The 26,390-nt window shown below is 46.2% G+C and overlaps 1 protein-coding gene across 3 annotated transcripts in view; it reads left to right on the forward strand.

The window, feature by feature from the left end:
• Prkce (protein kinase C epsilon) overlaps window positions 1-26,390 on the forward strand; it is a 505,347-nt gene that overhangs the window by 301,622 nt on the left and 177,335 nt on the right. For all 3 annotated transcript variants that reach the window (XM_052746469.1, XM_052746470.1, XM_052746471.1), the window contains exons 3-6: window positions 6,679-6,838; window positions 9,404-9,438; window positions 10,694-10,779; window positions 15,189-15,318. In XM_052746469.1, the coding sequence (XP_052602429.1) occupies window positions 6,679-6,838; window positions 9,404-9,438; window positions 10,694-10,779; window positions 15,189-15,318 (411 nt within the window). The remainder of the gene's footprint in view (window positions 1-6,678; window positions 6,839-9,403; window positions 9,439-10,693; window positions 10,780-15,188; window positions 15,319-26,390) is intronic.

Consider the following 26,390-nt stretch of genomic DNA (forward strand, 5'->3'; position numbering starts at 1 on the left):
TGGAACTGTTACCAGAAGAAAGCCGACTTCCTGTTTGACTTTGCCCTCTTGTGGCCAGGTTTAGTAGTGCACACCTGTGATCTACTCTGGAAGTGAAGGCTGAAGGATTGTGTATTCAAAGCCACCCTGGACTACAGAGCAAATTCCAGAACTGCCATGAGCTGCATAGCAAGACCCCCCCTATGAGTTAGTGAGTGGATGGAGCAAAGGATGGATAAATGGATGGATATGAAATTTGCTCTCTCCCCTACTCTCTCTCCACGTCCCTTCCTTCTGTTCATGTAAGGGAGGCTGAGGAGCACTAGGGAACCATTGCATTACCTGGTGATTTAGGCATAGAAAAAAAAAACTTTGAAGGGGTACCAGAGAACAATTTTTTAAAAATATCATCCAGTTATTTCTCCTTGTTGACCAATGTCACCATGTGGTGGGGGACATCTGTAGTCCATGATTAGATAGCTTTTGTTAGTATTCAGTCATTTACTTCAGAGCTAATTCCCAGGGAACTGCCAGGTCAAATCTCTTTGTGGATCTGTTTTTGTATATCCTAATATTGCTTTCTGAAAACGTATGTCATCTGCCGTTTCCTCTAGCTGTAAATGCATAAATCAGTTTCCTCCTAGCTTGCCGGTAACAAATAATAGCATTTTGAAATAAAGTTGTTTGCTTTATTAGGCATGAAATGATATATCTGTGGTATAGCAATAACATTCTGTTTTGCATTTTAAAAATTCCTAATAAAAGTATGTGTTTTGTTTCTCCTGCAAATGTTTTACGTTTACATTTTGAAAATTTCGCACGGGAATTCTGGATTAACATCATCTCCAGCCCTCCTTCTTCCCACTCTGGCTCCTCTCACGTTCCCCTCTCAAGGCTGCAAACTCTTCTTCTTCAATTATTAATACCACACACCAGATGTGTGTATAGTATTAGAGCCGACCCCGTGGGGTTGGATAACCTTTCAAGGAGCTTGTCCCTGGAGCAGACTGATTCTCCATCACATAGCAGCCATTATTGCCGGCAGCTCTCCATCTCGGGGTGAGGCCTTGTGAGATTTCCCTCGTCCGTGTTAGAACGTCAGCTGGTGTTGTCGTTGTACAGGTCTTGTTTAGATGACTAGATTGACCACCTTGCTGTGATTCCATGTGTGCAGCTGCCTATAATGTGTTGGAGACACTGTCTCACAGCAGACTCACTGTCTCAAAAAACAAAAACAAAAAAAAGGGAAAATGTCTTTTCTTTCCCTTTGGGAAATAAAGGCTGACATATTTAGGAATGAAGTGTCACTGTGTTTACGACTTCTAAATGGTTCAGCGGATTATGGGTGCTGTATATCATAGTACACCACTATGTTAATTATGTACACTGTAAGATGTAATATTAATATCGTATATACAAATGCATGTGTATACTTCTCTTATATACCTGACATATATCACACACATACAGACACACATATACAAAACACATCTGTTTTATGAGACTTTTCCTGGAGAGGCATAAACAAACATCTGTTCACCCCAGATAGAGATCCAACCACAGACCAAAGTAAGGAGTGCTTAATGGAGTATGGTGATGGGCTGTTTACAAGAGTAGAAATCAGAAACAGTTCCATCACCAAAGCCCACCACAGCATAGGTCATGGCTCACAAAAACTGGAACCCTGAAACTCACCTCATAACTTACAGGCAGCCTGGGAAGTTAGAGAGTGCCTTTTGCAGGCAGCTCAGTTGGTCTGAAAATCCTTTCAGGCAGCTGGTCTGGTATGAAGACATCTCTCACTTCCATAAGCTTGGGGAAGGATGACCTTAGTGTATTTGCTCAGTTTCAGGAACTTTCTGAAGCTTTTGAATTGTTTATTTCCTTAACAAGCTTCCCTGCAGGATGGAATGTTTCACCTCCCCTTAGAACATCCTGCATGGTGTGTGTGTGTGTGTGTGTGTGTGTGTGTGTGTGTGTGTGTGTGAGAGAGAGAGAGAGAGAGAGAGAGAGAGAGAGAGAGAGAGAGAGAGAGAGAGAGAGAATATCTCACTATGTAGCCTTGGCTTGTCAGAAGTTCATTGTTTAGCTATATAGACCAGGCTGGCCTTGAACTCATAAAGATCCTCCTGCCTCAGCCTCCTAAGTGAATGGGCAAACACATCTGGCTAAACATCCTGCATCTCAATGGGCTTCCCTTCCAAATAGAAGGTTTCTCTCAGAGAAAATTGATACACAATAGCACCACCTCTACCATGGGAGCTATAGTTTATTTTTTATTTATTTTTGTGATAACCCTTAATATAAGATCCACACTCTTGGCAAGTGTTTCCGTATATAATACAATATTGTGAACAAGAGGACCGTGCTGTTGAGCAGACATCGAGAACTTAACATGCCTTGAACCTTGGTAGCACTAGAACCGCTCTGATTCTGCTTCCTTCCAGGCTCAGGAAACCCCCATTTCTACTCTCTGATTCTCTAAGTTTGACTACTGATGAGCCCTTGTGTTTGTGGTGTCATGGAGTATGTGTTCTGTGATTGGCTTGTTTCACTTAGCGTGGTCTCCTCTGTGCCTTTTGTCTCGAATGGCAAAGTTTCCTTCTCTGCATGATCCTATAAACTTGCCTTTATGGGTTTACCACATTTATCCATAGCTGCTCAATCATCAGTGGACATGTAGGTTGCATCTTGTCTTGGCTATTACAGACAATGCTTACATCAAACCTGAGAGAGCAGACATTGCTTCCAAATCCTGATTTCAGTTCTCTGGGGTGTAGATCCAGAGCTGGGGGTACTGGGTCAGCCAGCAGTTGTTTTCAAGTTCTGGAGGAATTTCCTTACTGTTTTCTGTAGTTGCTGCCCCAATTTAGAGCCCTACCAGGAGTGCAGAGAGTTTCTTTTCCTTCTTCTGTGACCTTGCCAACACTATTGATTGGGAATTTTTTAATTTGTTTGTTTGTTTGTAACCATCTTATATAACTGTGGTTTTAACATGCATGGCTCTGATATTTGGTGATAATAGATTTCTTATTTTGTATAGCTACTGGGCAGTTGTATGACTTCTTTGGGGAACAGTTTGTGCAGTTCCCCTGCCTGGTTTTAGACTGAGTTATTTGGCTTTTGCTACTGAGTTGTAGGCGTTCCTTCTAGAATTTGGACATTCGTAGTTTATCAGGTCTGTATTTTGTGGTTATTTTTTTCCCTGTTCTGCAGGTTACCTTTTCATTCAGCTGATGGTTTCTTTTTCTGTGAGGTTTTCTAGTATCATATAGCCCCAATTGTCTATTTTTTTCTCTTGTTGGCTTTTTGGTGTCATAGCCAAGAAATCGCTGCCCAGATCAAATGCTAAAAAGCTTTCCCTCATGTTTTCTATATTTGTATTAATTCCTTAGAAATTTCATATAATGCATTTTGGTCATATTCACTCCTCCCCCTCCCCCTTAACTTCTTCCAGATCTACCCCCTCCTCACCGACACCCCCAATTTTGTGTTCTCTGTTTTGTTTTAATAGCTCATCAAGTCCAATTTATGCTGTCCATATACTTCTGAGTGTGAGGCCATCCACTGGAGTATGGTTAACCTACCAGGTCCACACCCTCAAATAAAACTGCACCACTCCCCCAGAAACCATCAACTGTCCATAGATCTAAAGCTAGGAGTAAGGGCTCTTTGCCCTCTTCCTTCTCCATGCTAGAATATGTAGTGGCTTGATCTTGTGCAGCTCTGATGCAAACAACCACAGCTGCCCTGAGTTTGAGTGCCACAGTTCTGTCATGCCCAGAAGACACTGTTGTCTCTTGTTATCCCCAACCTCGGGCTCTTACAGTAGTCTTTCTGTCCCTTCTTCTGCAATGGCTCACTGAGCTTTGAGGGGAGAGTAATACAGATGTCCCATCTAAGGCTGAGCATGCCACTGACAGTGTTTCCTTCTCTGTGTGACGTGATCAAGCTATGTTCATGTATTTACCACATGACTCTTCAGTTGCTCAATCAATGGACATGTAGGTCAAGCCTGAGTCTTGGCTATTGTAGGCAGTTCTACAGCAAACCTGGGATAGCAGACATCGCTTCAAAATCCTGACTTCAGTTCTCCGGGGTGTAGATCCAGAGCTGGGGGTGCTGGGTCATCCAGCAGTTCTCTTTTTAAGGTTTTGGGGGGATTTCCTTACTACTTCAGACAACACAAAAGTTAGCCATCAGCTTAGTTCTAGGAGGAAGCCTCCAGCTTGGCTCTAGCTTGATATCTTGCAAGGAAGGTATACAATGTCTTCAGCCAGAGAGTCCTATCAACACATGAGCAACCAAGAAGAAAAGCCACAGCCTCTGACCTCCCAGACCAACAACTCTTGAACTCATAAACTCTCTGATACTGGAATTTTTGTTTAATAACCCGTAGTTTTAGGAAGCGCCTTGTTTAGCCATTCATAACACATGCCCCCCACCCCTAGTGTCAACTTTTTTAATTGGCTTACAGAATAGTAGGTTTTCACATGGCTTTGTCGTACATCCTTCATGCTGGTTAACTCTTGGACCCTCTTCCCTGGCCCCCACCCTCACACTTGACTCTCAGCTTAAGCTTCTCCCCTCACTTTGCCCCCTTTGCTTTAATATAGCCCATGTTCTACCGACCCTCCTCCCGGAGGGCATCCCCCATCTGCAACGGCATCTTTCTAGTTTCCTGATTTCTACAGGTACTCCAGGTTGAACAGGGTCTCACTTTGTAGCCCAGGCTGGCCTTGGACTTATATCAATCTCTTGCCTCAGCCTCCTGGGTGGTAGGATTACAGGCATGAGCCTCCCAGGCCTGTTATCTCCCCATGCATTGACATAAAACCTAGCTTAAAAGGCAAGGCAGATGTGCTCAGAGGCTGAAGTAATAGAAATATTTGAGCAAGTTCCATTCAGACAGACCCCAGTGTTCAGGGGTGACCCTTGGCTGTCATCCTGACCTGCAGGTTAAGTAGAAGGGAGGTGTCTCTGCATGACTATAACATCCTACCAGCATCCATGACCCCTCCCAGGGGGTATCTGAAAATAAACACAATTGACTTCGTTGGTTGCCATCTTGCCCCCTCTGAATCAGAGCAAACACAGTTTGGGACATTTGGTCGAACTACCGATCATCCCTGCCGGAAGCTGAGTGGTAAAGCTCGCAGGGATAGTCTGTCACAGTTAGGGGAGTTTCTTTGAGAAAATGAGATTGGACTTCTCACCATTTTAACTGAAAAACCGAGTTCTCCTGGATGCAAACAACTGCAGACTTGCAAATCTGGTTGCATCTTAAATGTATTAGGAGCTGATTTTACGACTTTAGTGTATTCTGGGGCCAGTTTTATGAAAGGGAAGAGTTGTGGGTTGTTTGTTTTGTTGTTTGTTTTGTTTTAGTAGAAATAGTCTCCATCCTGTGATGCAGGAGTGGGGTTAGGTTATGTAGATCAGGTTTGTAACAAGTAATCCCTGCCACATAGATTGGATTTTTAGTTATTTCCTTTCTTCTTATAAAAAACTAAGGGATGCTCGGGGCTAGTGAGATGCCTCCATGAGTAAAGGAGCCTGATGCCAAGAGTTCTAGCCCCAGGCCCCGTGTGGTGGAAGGAGAGAACCAACTCCTGAAAGTTACCCTCTGATCTCCACATGTACACTGTGACTATGCATGCACATGTGTGTACATGCTCATGCATGCACATGTGCACAGAGATCTCTGTGTTAAGTCACCAGGGTTGTTGCTGTGAGATTTGGTCAGTGGGCTAAGGATCCTGCATGTGGCAGGGTGGGAAATGACAGTCTCTCTATACTCAGGAGGGAGTTGGTGTCATCGGGGACATTTTGAAGCAATAGTCACTAGTTAGCAAGGAATCCCAGGGAAGTTGAAGAGCAGGAGGTAGAAGTGTGACAGGCAGACCTCCATCTTCATCATCTAGGGATGTGTTAGTTCTGCAGCCTGGGAGTCTTAAAACAGGCTCCCAGTAAGCAGCAGCCAGGGTCGCCTGGGTGCTGCAGCTCCCTCAGCACACCTGGGTGTTGTTCTCCAGGATGATCATTTCTCTCCTCTGTCTTCAGTGGCCCAACTAGATGCTCTTCTGTTGGTGCTCCTGAGCTTTGGAGAAGCCCTCTGCTTTCACAGTGTTACTCCTCCTTTTGGCCTTTGAGAAGGAGCGATTGGTCTCATCTGAGGATGAGGGAGAAGGAACAAGTTAGGTTTATTAGACAGCTATGACTCAGAGCCAGGCAGTGACTAGGGCTTCCCAGCACCAGCCTTCCATCCACCCCATGTGCTCAGCGGTGTGGCCCCATTTATTGAAAGAGGTGCCTGCAGAGACCTGTGGCAATAGATCTGACTCTTATCTGTCCAAGTTCACAACCACCTGAAAGTTTGCTAAGATTTGAACATGAAACACTTTGACCCCCTTGATCCTCAAAATGTGTTTTTTGGGCAAAGAGGGCATGGGGGTCAAAGGAATGGGACAGATGGGAAAAGAGTCTGGATTGGGACGGACTCTGAGGATGCAGGCAGACATGAGAAGATGTACAGATCTGTCCCCCCAGCCCCCCGGATGTTCACTTCTTCCAGCTAAGCACTGAAACGCCTCAGAACCCTCAGCCCTTCTGCCTCCCACCCAACTCACCCCTACCTGAAGGTCAGTGTTGAGGTGCACTAACCCACGTGGTCTCCTTTCTGCTTGTGTCTTTCTGCAGCCCCTAAAGACAATGAAGAACGAGTGTTCAGGGAGCGTATGCGGCCAAGGAAGCGGCAAGGGGCTGTCAGACGCAGGGTCCATCAGGTCAATGGCCACAAGTTCATGGCCACCTACCTTCGGCAGCCCACCTACTGCTCCCACTGCCGAGATTTCATCTGGTAAGTTCCTCCACCCGAAACCTCTGATTATAGCTTCTCTGTGGTGAGAAGGACTAGGCGTGGGGTGGGAGACGATAAACCTCAATCAAAAGTGCTGATGTGAATGAAAGAGGTTTTCTTCTGGGCATGGTGGTGCACGGCTCTGATCCCAGCACTCGAGAAGCAGAAACAGGCGGATCTATGAACTCTGGACCAGCCTGGTCTACATTAGCAGTTCCAGGTCATGGAGAGCTACGCAGTGTGACCAGAGGAATCCATGAACTCTGGACCAGCCTGGTCTACATTAACAGTTCCAGGTCATGGAGAGCTACACAGTGTGACCAGAGGAATCCATGAACTCTGGACCAGCCTGGTCTACATTAACAGTTCCAGTTCATGGAGAGCTACGCAGTGTGACCAGAGGAATCTATGAACTCTGGACCAGCCTGGTCTACATTAGCAGTTCCAGGTCATAGAGAGCTATGCAGTGTAACCAGAGGAATCTATGAACTCTGGACCAGCTTGGTCTACATTAGCAGTTCCAGGTCATAGAGAGCTACGCAGTGTGACCAGAGGAATCTATGAACTCTGGACCAGCCTGGTCTACATTAGCAGTTCCAGGTCATAGAGAGCTACGCAGTGTGACCAGAGGAATCTATGAACTCTGGACCAGCCTGGTCTACATTAGCAGTTCCAGGTCATAGAGAGCTACGCAGTGTGACCAGAGGAATCTATGAACTCTGGACCAGCTTGGTCTACATTAGCAGTTCCAGGTCATAGAGAGCTACGCAGTGTGACCAGAGGAATCTATGAACTCTGGACCAGCTTGGTCTACATTAGCAGTTCCAGGTCATAGAGAGCTACGCAGTGTGACCAGAGGAATCTATGAACTCTGGACCAGCTTGGTCTACATTAGCAGTTCCAGGTCATAGAGAGCTACGCAGTGTGACCAGAGGAATCTATGAACTCTGGACCAGCCTGGTCTACATTAGCAGTTCCAGGTCATAGAGAGCTACGCAGTGTGACCAGAGGGAAATAGGGAGAGGGGGAGAGGGGGGAAGAAGAAAGAGAGGAAGGAAAGGAGAGAGAAAAGGGAGAGAGGAGAGAGATTTTTCCCATGAAAGCAAATAATGAATGAAGTAATGTTCTTCGAGACAGAAGCATTGTATTTCAATTTGAAACAAAGAAGAAATTCCTATAATAAAAGTCCAAGTGTGCTGTGTATTATTAGTCTTAGGCGCCCCATCTGTAGTAATTTTGCCATCTTTTTTTAGAACTCTGATTTTAAAGTTTAAAAGACAGAGCTCAGCAAGGAAAGAGTATTGCTTTCCTTGAGTCTTATCCCAGTGTGAAGCTGACATCATCAGCCTTGAAGAATTTGACAATAACAGTAAAGGTTTCCTTAATAAAGCAGCTGGCATGAGGGTCTGAGGTTTAAGTGTTTCACAGAAGTTAGATTCTGACTAAAAAAAATGAATTTCACTGTGTATCTTAAAGAATAAGAAGAAGCAGACTTTCTGGCATATTCTCTGAGGTCTTTGAAGCTGGAATAGAAATCAGTACACTTGGATGCAGTGAGGAGAGCCAATGGGGCCAAGTTCCCGTATGAACATCTGCATCAGGCTTCTGAGGGACTCTTGGGTTCTAGAAGGCATTGGGGTTACTCTTCGTTACAAAGCAAGTCACTGAGGTTGGCATGGCCACTTGCAGTGACGTAGCTTAGACAAATCCACCTGAAGCAGAAGCAGTTGTCCTGCTGAGATTTCATCTGGTAAGCCACCCCAGATGGCTTCTTGCCGTGTCTCAGCTCTGTCGTTTCTGTTTGGGTTATGAGGTGAGTGCCTGGTCTTACTGGCTGAATCGTCCTCTTGGCCTGTTGGGAATACCCCAAGCTCTAGTTCCCGGGAATGGCCCAAATGACTTGTGGCTCCTTCTTCAGGCCCGAGGACTGTAGGGCACTCGGTAACATGTCCGTATATCCAAGCAGGAGTCTCAGTGTGAACCTAGCCAGCACACCTGTGAGTTCCAGGTACACTGAGGACAGGAACATGGCTGGCTGAGTTCCAAGCTAACTAACCTTGCCAGGGGAACCTTACTGTGGCCGTGGAAGGAACCTCTGACTAATGACTAACTGAACCATTTGGAGTCCTCAGTCCTAACTGTAGACTGCCCATAATTCTTGACAGGCTTTGGGATGCCCAGGGTATATGCCAGTCAATGGCAGGCCTTATCTACCATCACAGAGCCCTCGCTGGGCATGCCCACAAGGAGGGAAATGTTTTAATTGACTGGCCTCTGTCCAGAGCAAGCAGGCTCATTTGTAGATTTCTAGAACACTGCTACCCCCACTGGTATGAGTGTTTGTACAAGAAACCAAATCCCAGTGCAGGCAGGCCTTGTCCCTGCCCCACAAGTGAGGCTGTCCCTGTGGCCTTCTGGAAGGCATTTTTACCCCTCCAAGTGGCAGTGAAGTCACACCGCTCAGCAGACTCCACAGGACTCAGTACAACATGGATAGTGCCCAGAACTGGGTGGCTTTATCTGTTTATTCTCTGACCTAGTAAAATTCCATCTTCTTCCTTTCAGGGGTGTCATAGGAAAACAGGGATACCAGTGTCAAGGTAAGTGGCATTTTATGAACTTAGCTTTTGGAACCTGTGATTAGAGTAAGATTATAACCCCTTCTAGAAGGTTCTTGCTAGGTTAGGCCGAGTCTTTGGACAGTTCCATTGTTCTCCCTCTCCAACAAGTGTGACCCCTCTACTTTGTCACTGCCCAGCCATCACTCCTACATACATGTATGATATGTACCACAGAAGCGCTGCATCTCCTGGCACCCCAGTGAGTGCCCCCCCCCCCCAGCATTTTGGCTGCAGTAGGAGAAGATGATAATGCTTTGATTTTTTTTTTTCCTAGTAGATGTAACACTTCAATTAGAGGCTCGCTGGACTCTGCTGTCTTGCTTGGGTCTGAGTGTTCTCCCTGTTCCCTCTTCTCAGGCTCTCCGTAGGCACTCTCTCACTGGCTTTTTACTAGCCCCGTGTGGCTCTTGCTGATCCTCTTTGTGTGATTTCGACTCTGGAGTCATTATTAAACCCTTACAGCTCACTTGAGGTGTTGACAATTGCATTTCTCTAGTTAATTGGCTACAAGCGCAGTGTCAGGTTATACTGGTAGACGGAGGTGAAACGTGGTCATTTCCAGAGTTCCCTCTTATAAGAGTTGGGAGGCTATGCTGTCTCCCTTAAGAGGCTAACTTCAAGCAGACCTTGGGGGTGGTTCTGCTAATGGTTGCTATGATTTGGGACAGTATGTGTGCAGACAGTTACCCCCTTAACTACTGCTGACCCGTTACCTCCTTAACACTGCCCCATGACCTTGCAGTTAGAACTAAGGGCCACATTTTGTGGACTTACTAAATTCCATGGAAATTTTTAAGTTTGGCACTTGGTGATCATAAAGCGGACATTTTTTAAGCCTAAGAACTCCCGTATGATATGCTCCAGTCCTGACCCCAAATAAATAGTCATTGTGACATGGTCCTGAGTGGAAAATGGGGGGCAGTACAGAACCTTTAATAGAGAGGGCTCCATGGAGAGCTGGGCCGAAGGGTGGTCCCTGACCTTGGCGGATAACAGCTGGAAAGCTGAGCAGCCTTCTCCAAGCTCCCAGCACCCTTTGAACATCGCTTCCATTCCTTCTTTGGGGCATTGAGGAAGCCCCGTGGTCCTGTTGGGGAGTGTTTGGAAACTCTGTATTATAGGCTTGACGAGAGGGTTAGATTAGGTTAGGACATTGTCTCCACCGAGACCTGATTAAATCTCGGGTGCAGTCTTGCTTCCTCACTCGGGCTTCCCATGTCTTTATCATTTGCAGTTTGCACTTGCGTCGTCCACAAGCGATGTCATGAGCTCATTATTACGAAGTGTGCCGGGCTAAAGAAACAGGAAATCCCTGACGAGGTAAATATTTACAACACTGGGATTCTGCGCTTTCTTCCTTACCAGCCTCTCCCTTCTCTGCCCTTGATGTGGTCCCAAGGAAACCTTATCACTGTGAGCTCCTGCGGTCGTCTTCATTGTACTGAGCAAAACTGAAGGGTGGCCACTGCCTGCCGGCTTGAAACACCATCTATTGAATAAACACAACTCTAAGTCGATTTTACCAGAGTGAAGTAGGAGCCCAGAGCCTAAGATCATGAGGGAAATGTGGAAATTTACTTATTTATTTATTAATGTATTTTCAAGACAGGGTCTTACTATGTATCTCCGGCTGTCCTTGAACTCACCATGTAGACTAGGCTGGTCTTGAACTCACAGAAATCTGCCTGCCTCGGCCTCCAGAGTGCTGGGGTTGAAGGCATATGCTACTATTCCTGGCTTTGAAATGTGGAGTCTTGTTTCATTACGTCATTGGGACACAGCAATGGCGCAGTGATGTGTCCAGGTGCAGGTAATAAAGAGACGCAACACATAGTAGGAGCTGTACCTTAAGGAGGTAATCAGTCGGAAACAGAGTGGAATGAACAGCCCAAGAAGTACTTAGGAGAGAGAATGGAATAATGTCACTGCGTCCCTACCACACCCTCACTCAGAAGCACTTTAACATACATTATTTAACCCCATAGCAACTTTAAGGAAGTCTTCATCTTAGCACAGAGAGACTAGGAGCACCAAAGTGGCCACAAAACCTAGCCAAGACACTTAGCTACTATGAGAAAGAGCCGTGTTCTAGCCCAGGTGGTCTGTCTTAGAGTGTGAGCCTTGACTCCCTGTCTCTTAAGCTTAGAAATCAGTGTCAGACTGGCTTTTTCCCCTAGTGCTATGGGAATGTGAAATTCCACAAGGGAGCCAGTTTTCCTCTAAGAACCGGGATAGTTGAAGACCTTTCTGAGGGAGATGGCAGGTGTGATGGTAAGAACAGAGGTGGTCCGTGCCTGGACAGTGAGTTTCAAAGGTATGCTTTCAATTCAGGTGCAGTAAGTACTGCATAACCACAAGTCACTAGAATCAGGCCAGAGGAACCCTGGGAGGACTGGGCACCCCAGTTTAAAATGAAGTAATCTTATAATCTGAGTTCCCCAAAGTGACTTACAGAGTCCTTCTATCCACTTCCTAAAAATTGTCAGCCAAAGAAGGAGTTCCGCATCTGGGGCACTTCTCAGCTCTGTGCCTGCTCTTGCTTTTCGGCTTGCCTCTCTCTGCAAGCAGCAAGGAGCAGGACTTAAACGGAGCCGTCTCCGCTCCCGAGGATAAACTGAGACCAAATCCCCACAGCTGTTTGCAGGAGGTCTGCTGTCCTAGTTGAATGTGACAAATCGGGGACCAGGGACTGGACTATAGCTTAGTTGGTAGAGTGTTGGTCTAGCATGCAGAAGGCCCCAGGTTCAATCCCCGGCGTCACATCTACCAAACATGGTGTGCACCTGTAATCCCAGCACTAGGAAGAGGCAGTCAGGAGGACAGAAGTTCAGGGTCCTTCTTGGCTGCATGGTGAGTTCAAGGCCAGCCTGAGATACGTGAGACCCTGTTCTAAGGAAGGAAAAATAAAGTCCAACCCAGCAGCTGGCTCTCCTGACCCTTGACCTAGGATAATAACCTACAGGACATTGTCACTGCCCTTACTTTCACAAGATGATGGAGAGGGAGATAGTACATTTTCTGCTCGACTTCCTTCCTGAGGACATTCCATTCACTATTTACTGGGCACTTCCTTTGTGGCAGGCATTGTGCCCCGACCAGTGGAAGCAAAGAGCATATAAATCCAGACCTCATGGTTCTCACAGGTCTCATCATCTGGGAACCTCAGGTTTCTGAAGCCTTCCCTCACTTCCTGGAAGGGAAATGTCCCATAAGACTCTGGGCTTTGCAGAGTAGCGAGCTGAGATTGGAAGCACACAGTTCCCATGTAATCTGGGACATGATGCTTCCTTCTATCTTTGCTGACAGATTGAGTAGTGATGTCTCCAATGAGGCATGCTCTTGAATGTGGCCTATGTCCCCAGAGATGAATGGCCAGGGTCCAAGAATGGGGTTTCTTAGTATGGTGGAGTGGATTGCTCATCCTGGTGTCCCCATCACTGCCTCGTGCATCTTGAGGCCAACATCCTCTTGGGGCCATTGAGTACCTCTCTCTGTTGGGCGATTAGTCTTTGAGTCCATCCCTCTGAGTCTCTCTCTTTAGTGTAAGGAATGTGCATGCACACATCTGCATGCTCACCACACTAACACTTGCAGCCCCAAACGCTGCAGTTCCAGTGTCCTTTGCTAAAACACGCTCTATGTTAATAGCAAGCTGGAAGCCAGCTTGGGCCACATAGGAAGACTCCGTCTCAAACCAAAACAAACGGCTCTGATGATGGACTTCTTGGACCTTTTCTTTCCCACCATGAGCAGCTGCTTGTCTCATGTCTAACAGTCCGCATGCCCCTTGTTGTGGTAAACAAGAATACCCTGTCTTTGTGTCCACCTTCCTTCCATTTCCTTTAATCTTGCAATTCTCTCTCTGCTCTGTTCCTCCTCTGTTTTCTCTGAGAATCCTGCTCATGTGTACTCCACAGTAGGAGTGTGTGTGTGTGTGTGTGTGTGTGTGTTGTCTTTGTGTTTTCTCTTCTGGTGTGATCTTGCATGTGTCTCTCATCATCTTCTCACTGCTCTCTGTACCTTGGAGTCTTTGTTAATCCCAACTGAGATTCCTACAGCTGTCTCCAAGGCCATAATGGCCTCCTGATCACCTGGGCCCAGCTTCCCTACCTCTTCGCCTTAGTCTGTCATTCATGTCTTTATTCAGTTATTCCTGGTGGGTTGCTTCTTTTCTCATTATGTGTCCACTGTGTTTTCAGAGCTGTAGGAATAGAGTGGGCACAGTGACCTCATCCCTCCTTAGGAGTCAGAAAGGGAAGTGTCTGGTTGACACATGACACTCTGATAACTGTAAGGTGAGTGGGCACAGTTGTTCTCAATAAACCTAGAGAACTTGTACTCTGACAGGACTTTAGTGGATGGCCCATGTAGGAAGGAGATATTAGTAGCATTCTGGCTCCATGGGAGGACTGGCCATTTCTGGGAGTTGAGTAACAGTGAATTCCACAGGCATGGCTTGCAATTCACACCCTAATCGGTGTCTGTACCCAGCTGTCATTACTCCTGAGGCCTCCAAGGGGACCTTTCCGCTCCACATTCAGGTGATGATCCAAGGTACACTACACACTGTCCCCTCCCTGATTCTTAGAGTCGGAGCAGCATCTTCCTTCTCACAGTTTCCTGCTCTGTCTGGGAGGGCCAGTTCATGTGGCTGCTTCCCCAGGCAGGCAAGGAATAGCTCTAGAAGGTTCTGAGAAGACCCAGGAAAGTAGACTATGCCGATTGGTGACTCTTGGCTGTGTAGAACCCTTCATGTCCCCATCTCTTCTCCTCCATTATTTCACTGACCCCTCCCTCCTACGACAGGTGGGGCAGGGAGAATGGCTTTATTTTCCAGATGAGAAATCTGAGGTCCCGGGAAACCTGAGTGAGGCCTCAGTAGAGGCTTGTTGGTGGAGCTCAGCCCACATACCCAACACCTCAGTTTCTGCCCACATTCTCCATGTCTATCCTGACCTTCCCCTCTCACTAATGGCCAAGTAGCAGCAGGGTAGATTAGAGCCCCGAGCTGTGGGGACAGAAGCCTGCCTTTGCATCTGTTGGACTTATAGGCGTGTTCCTGAATCCCACACTGCTTTCATTTCCTAGTCAGTGAAGGTGAGGAAACGTAGCCCACTCCGTATGGTGGTGGTAGAGTTGAAGGCAATGGTGGCCACCTGTGGCCACCGCTCTATCAGGCATCTTCATCTTCCATACCATGCTGCAGTCACGAGTTACTTTATGGGATGCTCAGCTACTGGAGGCTTCTCTCTCCCCAGCTAGACCTCTGTGCACAAAGCAGTGCTGACAGCACACAATGACGTCTTGTGAGTAACTTCAGTGTGAGGTGCTCACTGCAAAATGTGTGTTGTGGTTGTATAGAGGGCTGATGTCTTGGAGGGGCATGCGTGGGAAGCAGTCTCCTCTTGCCTGTGAATTAGGACAACTTTGAAAGTGAAAGCTGGGCTGGAGGAGAGGTTCCCTTCAGGGGCCTGCAATGACATGTGCCTTCAGAGAATAGGATTCTCTAAGAATCCATCTAGGAATCCAGGGAGCAGCGAGCTTCCTTGAGGAGCTGCATGCTGATGCTGCGTCTTCCTGGTGCTGATGCTGCGTCTTCCTGGTGCTGATGCTGTGTCTTTAAGGATGCTGATGCTATGTCTTCCTGGGGGCTGATGCTGTTTGTGTCTTCCTGGGCACTGATGCTGTGTCTTCCTGAGTGCTGATGCTGTGTCTTCCTATCCCTGCAGGTGGGCTCCCAACGGTTCAGTGTTAACATGCCCCACAAGTTCGGGATCCACAACTACAAGGTCCCCACATTCTGTGACCACTGTGGGTCCCTGCTCTGGGGCCTCTTGCGGCAGGGCCTGCAGTGTAAAGGTGAGTCTCTTCCTGACCCCCAGCCCAGAACCCATGTGGCCCCTTTATTTTCCTTTTTGTAGAAACATTGTGTCCGTATAGCATTACTTTCTAAAGCGGGTTCCAGATTTGACTGTAGCGTTAACCCTTGATAAGCCATTGTCCCCTGGCTGTGTCCCCTTTAAGACCACTCTTTGAAGAGAGGGGCCATAAATGTGGAGGAAACATGACAAGGGAGATGTGACTGGGCCTCGTAAAGTGGCTAGCAACCTGGGAAAAACAAAATGGAAGATTTAAAGAAAAGAGGCAGTGGACCAGAAGGGAGGGCATATTTTTAGAGTTGGGTTCTTGAAGGAACCGGTATAAATTGGTTTTCTCTCTCCAGCCTTTGTTCCGTATTGACTCTTAGAGAAAATCATGCTAGGTCATTGTCACCTAAGATGACTGACTTAGAGAAAATCATACTAGGTCATTGTCACCTAAGATGACTGACTGATCATCTATGGGTTGTACACAGATGGCCACATCTGCATGGCAGAAACCGAGGCTCAGAAATGAAGTAACCTGTACACAGCCCACAGCTTATTAAAAGAAGTGGAACCTTGACCTTTGCATCTCAGATTCCTCTCTCTGTTCCTGCTATGCCAACTGAAAACTCTTTGTTCCATTGAGTGTGCTGGGTGGCCCCAGTGATAACACATGAGTGTGAGAAGTGGGAACATATTCAAAGTCTAGTTGTATATGGTCTGGTGTACCCACAGTGCTAAACAACCATGAACAAAGCAAGCCATTTTCACGGAGAGTATTTTTAAATTACATTTTATTTTTGTCTTGATTATATTAATAAATAATAACCATTTTTTTTAAAAAAAAAAAGAGTATAAAGAAATAGAGTATGGACACACTGATCATTGAAGGGATTTCACTGAGACATTATGGACATTGTAAATCATGGTTGCAGTGGAACTAAAGAAGAGAAGAACAAGACATTAAGGACTAATTGGTTGTCTAGAGTGACCAGAACAGCTGGGAGAATAAGGGAACAGTCTCTAGAATGGGAGCTATGGGAAAGGGGTCAGGGCTGGGGACAAAATGATCAATTTGAGCTGGGCCTGGGTTGTCCTTGAGGAGCAGGGCCCTGGAACGCGGAGCTACCTCATTGCTGGCCATTATCGTTGAAACCCAGTAAGTGGATGGGGGTTGGCTTAGCATTTCCAGTGATCAGTAGGAGTAGCTATAGAGCTGATGTCATCCTCTGGCTAAGGACCTCAGGTGTGAGGAGAGGAGTCAAGGATGGACCTTCCAGGGCCTGGGGCGGTGGATTCTAGCAGAAGCCTGCAAAGGCAACAGGAAGGAAGGACCGCAAAGATTGGAGGGAAAGTAGCAAAGTTTGGAGGGAGACGCACACAGCCCCCCGCCCCACACACACTAGGAGAAAGCTGGGAGAATGAAAATGAATGTCCTCAAGATTGTATCTAAGGTCAGACATGAAACATGAGCTCCTAATGAGAAGGCTCTTGCCCACCACAGGAGGGACAGTGGATTGGTACCTCAAGTGCAATGGGCCAAAGGGAGAGCATAGGGCCAATGTTTTCAGAATGGCTTACACCCACCGAGAGCTTGAGGAGACAGAAAAGAGAGGAGACTTTCAGTAAAGCCATGTGGGCCCCCATGGAGCCTGGTGTAGTTGGAATTTTCTTTGGGTCGCCAACCAGCTCCCAAATAAAGACACAGAGACTTATTATTAGCTATGAAAGCTCAGCCTTTAGCTCTTATAACTCAATTTAACCTGTTTCTCTTCATCTATATTTTGCCTCGGGGCTTTTTACCTTTCTCTCATTCTGTGTGTCCTGCTTTCCTATTTCCTCTGTGTCTGTCGGTCTGGCTGGCCCTTGGCTCTCCCTCTCTCCCTCTGTCTCCCTCTGCCTCTGTTGAGCTTAGATTCCTCCTACTTCTTTCTGCCTGGAAGCCCCACCTATACTGCCTGCCTAGCTATTGGATGTTAACTTTTTATTAGACCAATCAGATGCCTTAGGCAGGCAAGGTAAACAAATGCAACACATCTTTACATAGTTAAACAAATAGTCCGTAAACAAATGCAACACATCTTTACATAGTTAAACTAATATTCCACGACAGCCTGGTCCTGCTTCTTGCTCTAGTCATGGCTTTGCCCTGCTCGCCTTCTCAGCAGGCTCCACCAGGTTTTCACCATTGTAGGCATGCTGGTGGGCTATCCTAGGCTAGAGCTCAGCTCCTCTGCCCCATATGGTCCATCTGCAGCTCTGTAGACTCAGCTCTGGTGCCATTTCCATTCTTGGGAATAGGTTCCAGTGTTTTCAGTAAAACAGGGTTGTTAAGAATATGTCTAAACGGACAGACCCATGTCATTGTCCTGGTCACACTGCGCCTGTAACTTGAGACTATCTGAACCACATGAGTGCAAGCATTGTCCATTTGCTCTTTTAGGGACCATCCCTTTGTCTGTTTGGGCTGGGAGGAGAGTACAGTTACATCTTGCATCACTTAAGTGACAGGGATTTGGCTAAGAAATGCTATTAAGAGGCCGTGTTGCTGCTGTGCAAGCATCCCTGCATATGCTGGCAGACTGCAATGGTTATAATGCACCTAAGTGATGTCACCTTCCAGGATCACCATTGTCTATGTTGTGTGTGTTCAAACAGTGAAGGGAATGTTATGCCCTATGTAACTGGGCTTCTGTTGAATGGCAGAGGAGCGGAGAACTGATTTGGGCAGTGAACACCAGGGCTTACAGCCAAGAACCTGTCAGGGGTTGGCCTCTGGCCTTTGGACTGTCTTTTCCCTGCTCTTACCACAGAGGGACCAGGCTCACACAACTACTGGGCAGTTGAGCCCCTCAAGTGAGGACAGGAAAATGCTGACTCTAAGCAGGCAGATGGAAGGTTTCATTCCTTTCTTGGCTTACCACTCCAGGCTGAGCACAGTCTGAGGCCCTTGGCTCTCACTCTTGCTCCATAGAGCACAGCAGCCATCAGCAGCCTAGGAGTGGGCCACTGAGGTTCAGGTAACTACTCGTGTGTCACCTGATGTGTCCCACTCATCTTTAGGCCACTTAAACCCTTCCATTCCCCAATCCCCTTCTGCCTAAGTACCCCCACTTCAGTACAGCCACCCCGAAGTCAGAAGATGTCAAGAGACAGTTTACTGGGGAAGCCAGACCTCCTTCACAGGCTGCAGTCTGGCTTGTAGGGCTCTGCCAAAGCCCTGTGCTTCATCATGGCTTCGAGGGTCCCCTCACTATATCCCAGCTGTGCACCAAGGCAAGAGGAATGTGTACTTTGGGAAGGCCTGGCTTTGAGATTCTTCCCTGGCCACAGCCTCCCTCTCTGAGATCCATCTTGGTAACTGCTGTGGTCCCAGGCTGTTTGCCTGGATTAAGGCATATGGTGTCTGCAGAAGGATGATAGAGATTAGCAGAATTTGGGGGAAGCTATGGTTGGTAGAGACTGCAGGCTGTGGGTTGGGAGAGGCCCTCATGGTCCTGGTTGGTTGCTGCCTGGTTGGGGGACCACATGCAGGTCACCATCTGTCCTTCTGCCTTCTGAAGGTAATAGAAAGAGTAAATGCAGCCGCATGCCTCAGAGGACGGCTGTGCAGAGCCACACAGATAGACAGGTCACCCCTCCTCCCTTCCCCTCCCCCTCATGTCCTTCTCCCTTCTCTCCTTCTCTCTCCTCCCCCCTCTTCCTCCTCCCCCTCCTCCTCCATCTTTTTCTGAGACAAGGTCTCAGTAGTAGCTCAGTCTAGCCTGGAACTTGCAATCCTCCTACCTCCGCTCCTGAGTGTTGGGATTACAGGCATGTGCCACCGTGCCTACCTCTGCTTTCCTTTTGTACAAAAGCACTTCGGATATTTAAAGCATAAAAGAACTTTCACCCTCATCAGTTTCAAAATTCAGGCCTTTGTTATTTTTTTTAACAATTGGACCCCTTGTCATAGCCTTTTTTCATTTTTGTTTTTAGAATTAAATGCACACCGGTAATATAAAGATACATCCTCACTCTGAACAATTCACGCAAGACTTAAGAGGAAATGTGTGTATATAAAATAGTGTGCTTTCTGTTGTCTTTAGACTTCCACCTGAGACTTTACTGCTATTCAAACATTTGCTTTAGGCCTTCCCAAGCCTTTCTATGTGAATTTGTGCTCACCGGCTAGAGCCAACTCACCCCAACAGAAAGCACTTTTGCAGCCCACACAGGCCCAGTTACCTCCTGGGCTGTGGCTCTGGCACAAACCCCCAGAAGGTCAACTTGCTCTAAAAGGATATTAACTGGCCTATCCCTTCTTATTGTGAGCCTAGCTCTAATATCAGCCCAGGAAAAGTTGAAAACAGAAAGAAAATGCCCCCAATTGCAAAGCATAATACAGAGGATGCAGGCTCCATGTGCCCAAATCCCAGGCTAGTCTAAGATGGCCTTGCTGCTGTGACCCCATCTGCACAGAGTAGGTGCTCAACTCACCAGGGATGAAAGCTAAGGAACAGAACAGGAATGGCTCTTTAAAATAAATAAATACTCTACCTGGGCAAAGTGACTCTATTTCTCTTTGGCACATTTTCATCTCCAAGAAGCCAGTACAAGTGAATGTTACCAGGCAGTTCAGAGCTATGAGTCAGGAGGAGTTCAGGGCTATGGCATTGTCTGGTATTTCCTCATAGTGCCCCCCAACCCGTGTGTGTGTGTGTGTGTGTGTGTGTGTGTGTGATGTAGATGGCTCATTAGACCACTTTGTGTGAATGTAGCTCAGGTTTCTTTTGTTCCAAGCTGGCACATCCAGGTCACTTTTTGGTCTGCTGCCTCCTGGTGTCATCCCAGCCTCCAGGAGCTGGTGTTCCCACTGTGGATACCTCAGTCACCCACTGTCCCTGTGCCTAAGCAGCTTTGTTCCAGGCACTAGGCTTTTCAAAGCCCTTTCTCTTCCACTTCCTCAAATTGTCTGAGTTAACTGACCTGTGATTTTGTCAAAAGAAAAGCAGAGTCTTCTTTACAGACTCCAGTTCACTAACCTGGCAACCCAAATTCATCCCAGGGAAGGACTGATCTGGCATTTCAACACCAGAGGGCGCCAGTGGTTAAACTGTGCTGAACAAGTTCATTGCTTTTGGTCAAGGGAATGCTGTCCAGGGTTGTTGGGTAGGACAGGAAAGGTAAATGTTGCTGAGGGGCGAGGGGTGGAAAGCCAGGCAGAGCAGTGTTATGGCCTGGACTGGGTGATCCACCTGAGGATGCTCAGGCCTCCTTAGTGCTGTCTGGTCCAAACCAAAGGGCTATGGTAGGCTTCTCTTCCTCCACCATCACCTCCACCACCACCTTGTCCCCACATTGCCTTCATCCTGGGACATCCGTTCAGCTGGAGGTTCTGTGCTCTGCCCACACCAGGCCAATGATCACGTGCTGTTGGGCAAGCAGGAGGCCCAGCCCCACCTGCTTGACTTCATTCTAGAAAGAGTTTCTTTATTTTTAATTGCTTTACAGACCTTAGATTTTTAGGGAAGTTTGAGTTTCATAGCCAACCTGGGCAGAAGTGTAAAGATTCCTCATAGAGCCTTGTCCCCACACATGCATAGGCCCGCGGAGAGTGCTCCACACCAGAATGATCCATTAGTTAAAACTAGTGAGCCTACACCAACATGCCATTATCATGTAAAGTGCACAGTTTACATCAGGGCTTATGGTGGGCATCGGGAGATCTGTGAGACTGGACAAACATAACGTGACATGCGTCCAACATGGTAGCCTGGGAGGTAAGAGAAGGGCATCACTGTCCCCTGTGTCCTGCCCACTCTCCCTTCCCTGTTAACCCTTATGTTACCGCTGTAGTTTTGCCTTTTGCAGAGTGCCGTACGACTGGAGTGGTGCAGTGCAGCCTTTGAACTCCATGCTTTCATTTATAACATGTGTTTAATATTCTTCCATGTTAGTCCATGGTTTGAAATCTTTCTTTTTAGGGCCAGTCAGTAGTCGAGTGTCTGAATATACCAAAGGCTGTTTGTCCACCTTCAGAAGCACCTCTCGAAGGCATACACATTTGGAAGATTAGAAGTACAGCTGCCAAAAACACCCATGAGTCTAGGTGGATTTTTCTGTCTTGCCTGCCAGGTCCCAAATAACCCACATGGAGACTTCTTACTAATTATGGAAGCTCGGCCAATAGTTTAGGCTTTTTTCTAACTATCTTTCTTAGGTTAACAAATCAACCCATTTCTGTTAATTAACTTTCTGCTTCATGGCTTTATTACCTTTACTCTGTACTGCCCATGCTGCTTCCTCTGAGTTCTGGTGTCTCCTAGAGATCCCGCCCTCCTTCTTCCCAGCATCCTCTGTGCCTGGAAAATTCTGCCTAGCTATTGGCTGTTCAGCTTTTTATTAAACCAATAAGAAGGCACCTTGGCAAAGGCCCATCTTTATAGTGTATGAAAAGATTACTCTACAACACATGAGCAGGTTTTTGATGTGAATATAAATTTTCAACTCATTTTGGTATAATGAGTGACAGATGTGTTGTTGATAGATTATATGGTAAAACCCTGCTGAGCTGTCTAAATAACTGAAATGGCTATGCCATCCTCTTCCCACCCCTCAACAACCAATGAATGGGTGCTTTCATATCTCACATCTTCTCATATCTCACCAGTATTTGAGGTTGTCAGTATTTTGGATTTTGTCCATCTTAATATTAATAGGATGGCATAGTGGTATCTAATTTTGTGTGTGTGTGTGTGTGTGTGTGTGTGTGTGTGTGTGTGTGTGTGTGTGTTGCATGCACATGAGTATGTGGGTATGCATGCCTATGCACACATATGGGAGTGAAAACAGAACTTCAGGCATCTTCCTTTATCACTTGCCACTGAGTTGCCTTGAGATAGGGAGATAGGGTCTCTCTCTGAACTGGAAGCTCACCATTCTGTCTAAACAGGCTCTCAGGATCCACTAGTCTCTGGTCCTCAATGCTGAGTGTACTGGAAAATGCAGCCATGCCCATATTTTTACTTGGTGGCTAGGACTTGAACTCAGATCTGCATGTTTGGAGAGAAAGTCCATCCCATCTGTGATGCTAGTTTTATGTCAACTTGATACATGGCAGAGTCATCAGAGAAGAGGGAGCGTCAATTGAGAAAATGCCTCCATCAGATCTGGCTCAAGGCGAGCCTGGAGGGCATTTTCTTAATTAGTGATTGATGTGGGAGGGCTCAGCCCATTGTGGGTAAGGCCAGGCTGGGCTGGTGGTCCTGAGTTCTATAAGAAAGCAGACTGAGCAAGCCATGATGAACAAGCCAGTAAGCAGCACCCCTCCACGGCCTCTGCATCAGTTTCTGCCTCCCAGCTTCTGCCCTACATGAGTTCCTATCCTGACTTCCTTCCATGATGAACTGTGATGTGGAAATGTAAGCCAAATAAACCCTTCCTGTCTGAGTTGCTTTGGTCATGGTGGGTTATCACAGTAATAGAAATCTAACTAGGGCACCCTCTAAGTGAATTAGTGATTCCCTAATGATACACAGCATGTACAATATCCTCATACATTTGCCATCTCAATATCTTGGGTAAGGTTTCTGCTCACATATTTTGCCCATTTTTTAATTGAGTTGTTGGGTTTTGGGTGTTGGCTATTTTGGATCCTAGTCCTTAATGAGGTACATAACTTGCAAATACGTTTCTCCAATCTGTGGCTTATCTTCTCCTTCACTTGATGGTGTCTTTTATAGAGCAGAGGTCTTGGATTTTAAGGAAGTCTAGATTATCACTAGTTTCTTTGATAGATCAGATCTTTGACATCATATCCAAAAAGAATAAGCCCAGACCCAAGGCCACCCAGATGCTCCTCCCCTTTTATTTTCTGGGAGCTACATAGTTTTGTATCTTCTATTTTGGCCTATGATCCATGTTGAGCTCACTCTTCCGAAGAGTGTAAGCTCTGTGGCTGAATGGAAGGTTTTATTTATTTATTTTCTTTTTGCATGTACATGCTATCTGTCCCAGCACCATTTGTGGAAAGAGCTATCTTTCCTCCTTTATTTTGCCTTTGTTCCTTGGTCAGCTATTGAATTGTTGTATTTTTGTGGGCCCCTTTCTCGGTTCTGTTCTCATGACCACTTTCTTCGTTGGTTAATTCCATACAGTCCTGGTTACAATAGCTTTATAATAAGCCTTAGAATTAGTATCTGTCCTCTGACTTTGTTCTTGGCCAGCATTAGGGTGACTGCTTTGGGCTCTTTTGCCTTTCTAGAATCAGTTTGTTGGAACTGCATCGAGTTTATAAGCCAAGTTCAGAAAAGCTGAGGTTACCTTTCCTATGGCTGTGATGAGACATGGTAACCAAGGTCACTGATAAAAGAATGCATTTAATTGGGCTCATGGTCACAAAGGGTTAGAGTCCATGATGGCAGAGTGAAGGCATGGTGGCAGAAACAGCTGAGAGCTCACATTTTGATCCATAAACAGGAAGCAGAGGGAACACTGGGAATGTCTTTTCAAACCTCAAAGCCCACCCCCAGTGACACACCTTCTTCAACAAGGCCAGTCCTTCCCAAACAGTTCCACTAACTGGAGACCCAAGTATTTAAACGTGAGCCTATGAGGGACATTCTCATTCACACCACCAATGATTCCAATCCATAAACATGGAATGAATCTCTAGAAATTTAATCTTTTTGGTTTTTTTTTAATCCTAATTTCATAGTTTTCCTCAGATGAACCTTATGTATTTTGTTAGATTTTCATATAAGTATTTCATTTGGGAGTGCTAGTTTTGAGTAGCAATGGTTTTAGTTTTAAAATCCATTTATTCATTGTTGGTAGATAGAGAATTGATTACCTTTTTTGTATTAACACTGTATCCTGGACCTTATTATAACCAATTAGTGGCTGAAGGAGAGTTTTGTCTGCATATCTCTTTCTTCCTTTCTTCCACTCTCCCTCCTCTCCCCTTTTGCGTTCTTCCTGCTCTCCCCACCTCTTTTCTCTTCTCTCTCCACCAGTTTCTAGTCTTTCATGTCTTCTACAGACACATTTGCATCTGCAGACAGGAGTTTGGTTTCCTCTCTTTGATGTGCATGCCTTTTGTGCCCCGTGTTTGTCCTACTCTCTCAGTTAGGTAGAATCCAGAAGAACGTTGGCATGGGTTAGAAAGAAGAGGTCTTGTTCCAGATGTTGGACCTGCTTTGCATACCTGGAATAATCCCACAAGATCATGGCATTTAATTCTGCTAGACGCAATTCATTGTTAGATTAATTTTACTATTGTTTTGTCAAGGGTTATTGTCAATTATTTATTTATTTATTTAAATTTTGAGAGTGTTTGCATGGAAGATCTTGCTTTGTACTTTTCCCACTGCCTTTTCTTGTTTTGCTATTAGGGCTCCAAGATGAGTTAGGACAGATCTCCTCTGCCTCTGTTTTCTAAAAGAGACTTTGGAGAACTGGATTTTCTTCCTTAAAAAGGTCACTTCCTTGACCAGTGAGTCCATTTGGGCCCAGTGCTTCGGTGGATCATGTGTTTCAGTCTGCTAGTTTTCATTTCAGATGTATTAAGGTTTGTGGGGGCTGGAGGTATAGCTCAGTGACAGAGCACTTGCCTATAATGCAAAGAGTCCAACAACAACAATTATGTTTTTTTTCTTCTCTCTTCCCTCCTCCCTGGAGAGAGGCTCAAGGATTTTCTACAAGAAACCACTTTTTCTCAGTTGACTTTGCATTTTCAATTCAATTGATTTTCATCTAATTTTTATCTTCTCCTTAGTCTGGATTTTATTTGTATTTTTTTCTAGTTTCTTAAACAAAAGCTTAGATGACTGGTTTTAGGGTCTTTTTCTTTTCTAATACATATGCAGTTGGTGCTATTAATTTCCCTGTAAGCACTGCTTTGGCCGCATCTCATTCATTCTGATGAGCTGTACTTTCCACTTCAATCAGTTCTCTCTTGGTAGTCTTCCGCATTAGTTGGCAGTGTGTTGCTTGTGATTCTCCAGTTCTCTTTCTGTAACTGACTTCTGGTTCCACTCCACTGTGGTCTAAAATCAGACATTGTATAAACGCTATAAAGATTTTTGGAATAAAATTTAAAAGTATACCTTAACCATCCTGCAATGTGAACTCCGATCCTGACCAAGATTGCCCCCAGTCCAACCCAGTATTGTGTTTTCTTGATGGTTTTACTCCCTTAGAATTTCAGCTTCTGTATAGAAGTCAGGGACCTCTCATTTTCCTCCACGGCAAGGTAACAGTGTGTGTGCACTGCTCTGATGACACAGTTCTTCTTTTATTGACATTTTTGTGGTGAGCCTAGCCTTTAATGGCAGAACCATCCCTCTGGCCTGCTTTCCCAGTCTTTTTTTTTTTTTTTTTTTTTTTTTTTGGTTTTTCGAGACAGGGTTTCTCTGTGTAGCTTTGCACCTTTCCTGGAACTCGCTCTGTAGACCAGGCTGGCCTCGAACTCACAGAGATCCACCTGCCTCTGCCTCCCGAGTGCTGGGATTAAAGGCATGCGCCGCCACCGCCCGGCTGCTTTCCCATTCTTAAGGCTGTAGTTTGTTGTGATGCTCACCCTTGTCCTGGACCTCATCAGAAGCCCTGATTTTTGTAGTACAGCTGTTTCGGGTTCTTGACGTGGTAGTGCAGAGACAGGTGATTTAGCAGGAACAGGGTAGATAGCTGGGCCATGGTTCCAACTTCCATGGCTCTAAACTCCAAACTCCAAACACTTCAACTCTAGCCTCAGACCCATTGTAGACATGGTCTAGCCCTGGCCCTAAAGCCTGCTGTCCATCTGGCAATGCTGGACCATTCCTGACTTCACTGGCCTGGCATACAGCATGCTTGCAGTCCCAGAGCTGGAGTACAGTGATGAACGTCTCTGACTAGCTACCATGCCAGAGCTCCTGGACCCAACTGCAACCACATATACCTCATCTGCTAGTCTGTTGCATGCCGGGATGCAGAGTCACATCTTCCAAAACAGTTTGTTTTAAGGCATTTTATGGTCGAGCATGCAGTGTGTAAACTGAACACTCATGTGTGCTTGAAGAGTGTGTGTCTTTCTGATGGGTGAAA

Source organism: Peromyscus californicus, unplaced genomic scaffold (genome assembly GCF_007827085.1).
Source record: "Peromyscus californicus insignis strain IS unplaced genomic scaffold, ASM782708v3 Scaffold_1__1_contigs__length_55948999, whole genome shotgun sequence".
In the NCBI taxonomy this organism is placed as follows: domain Eukaryota; kingdom Metazoa; phylum Chordata; class Mammalia; order Rodentia; family Cricetidae; genus Peromyscus; species Peromyscus californicus.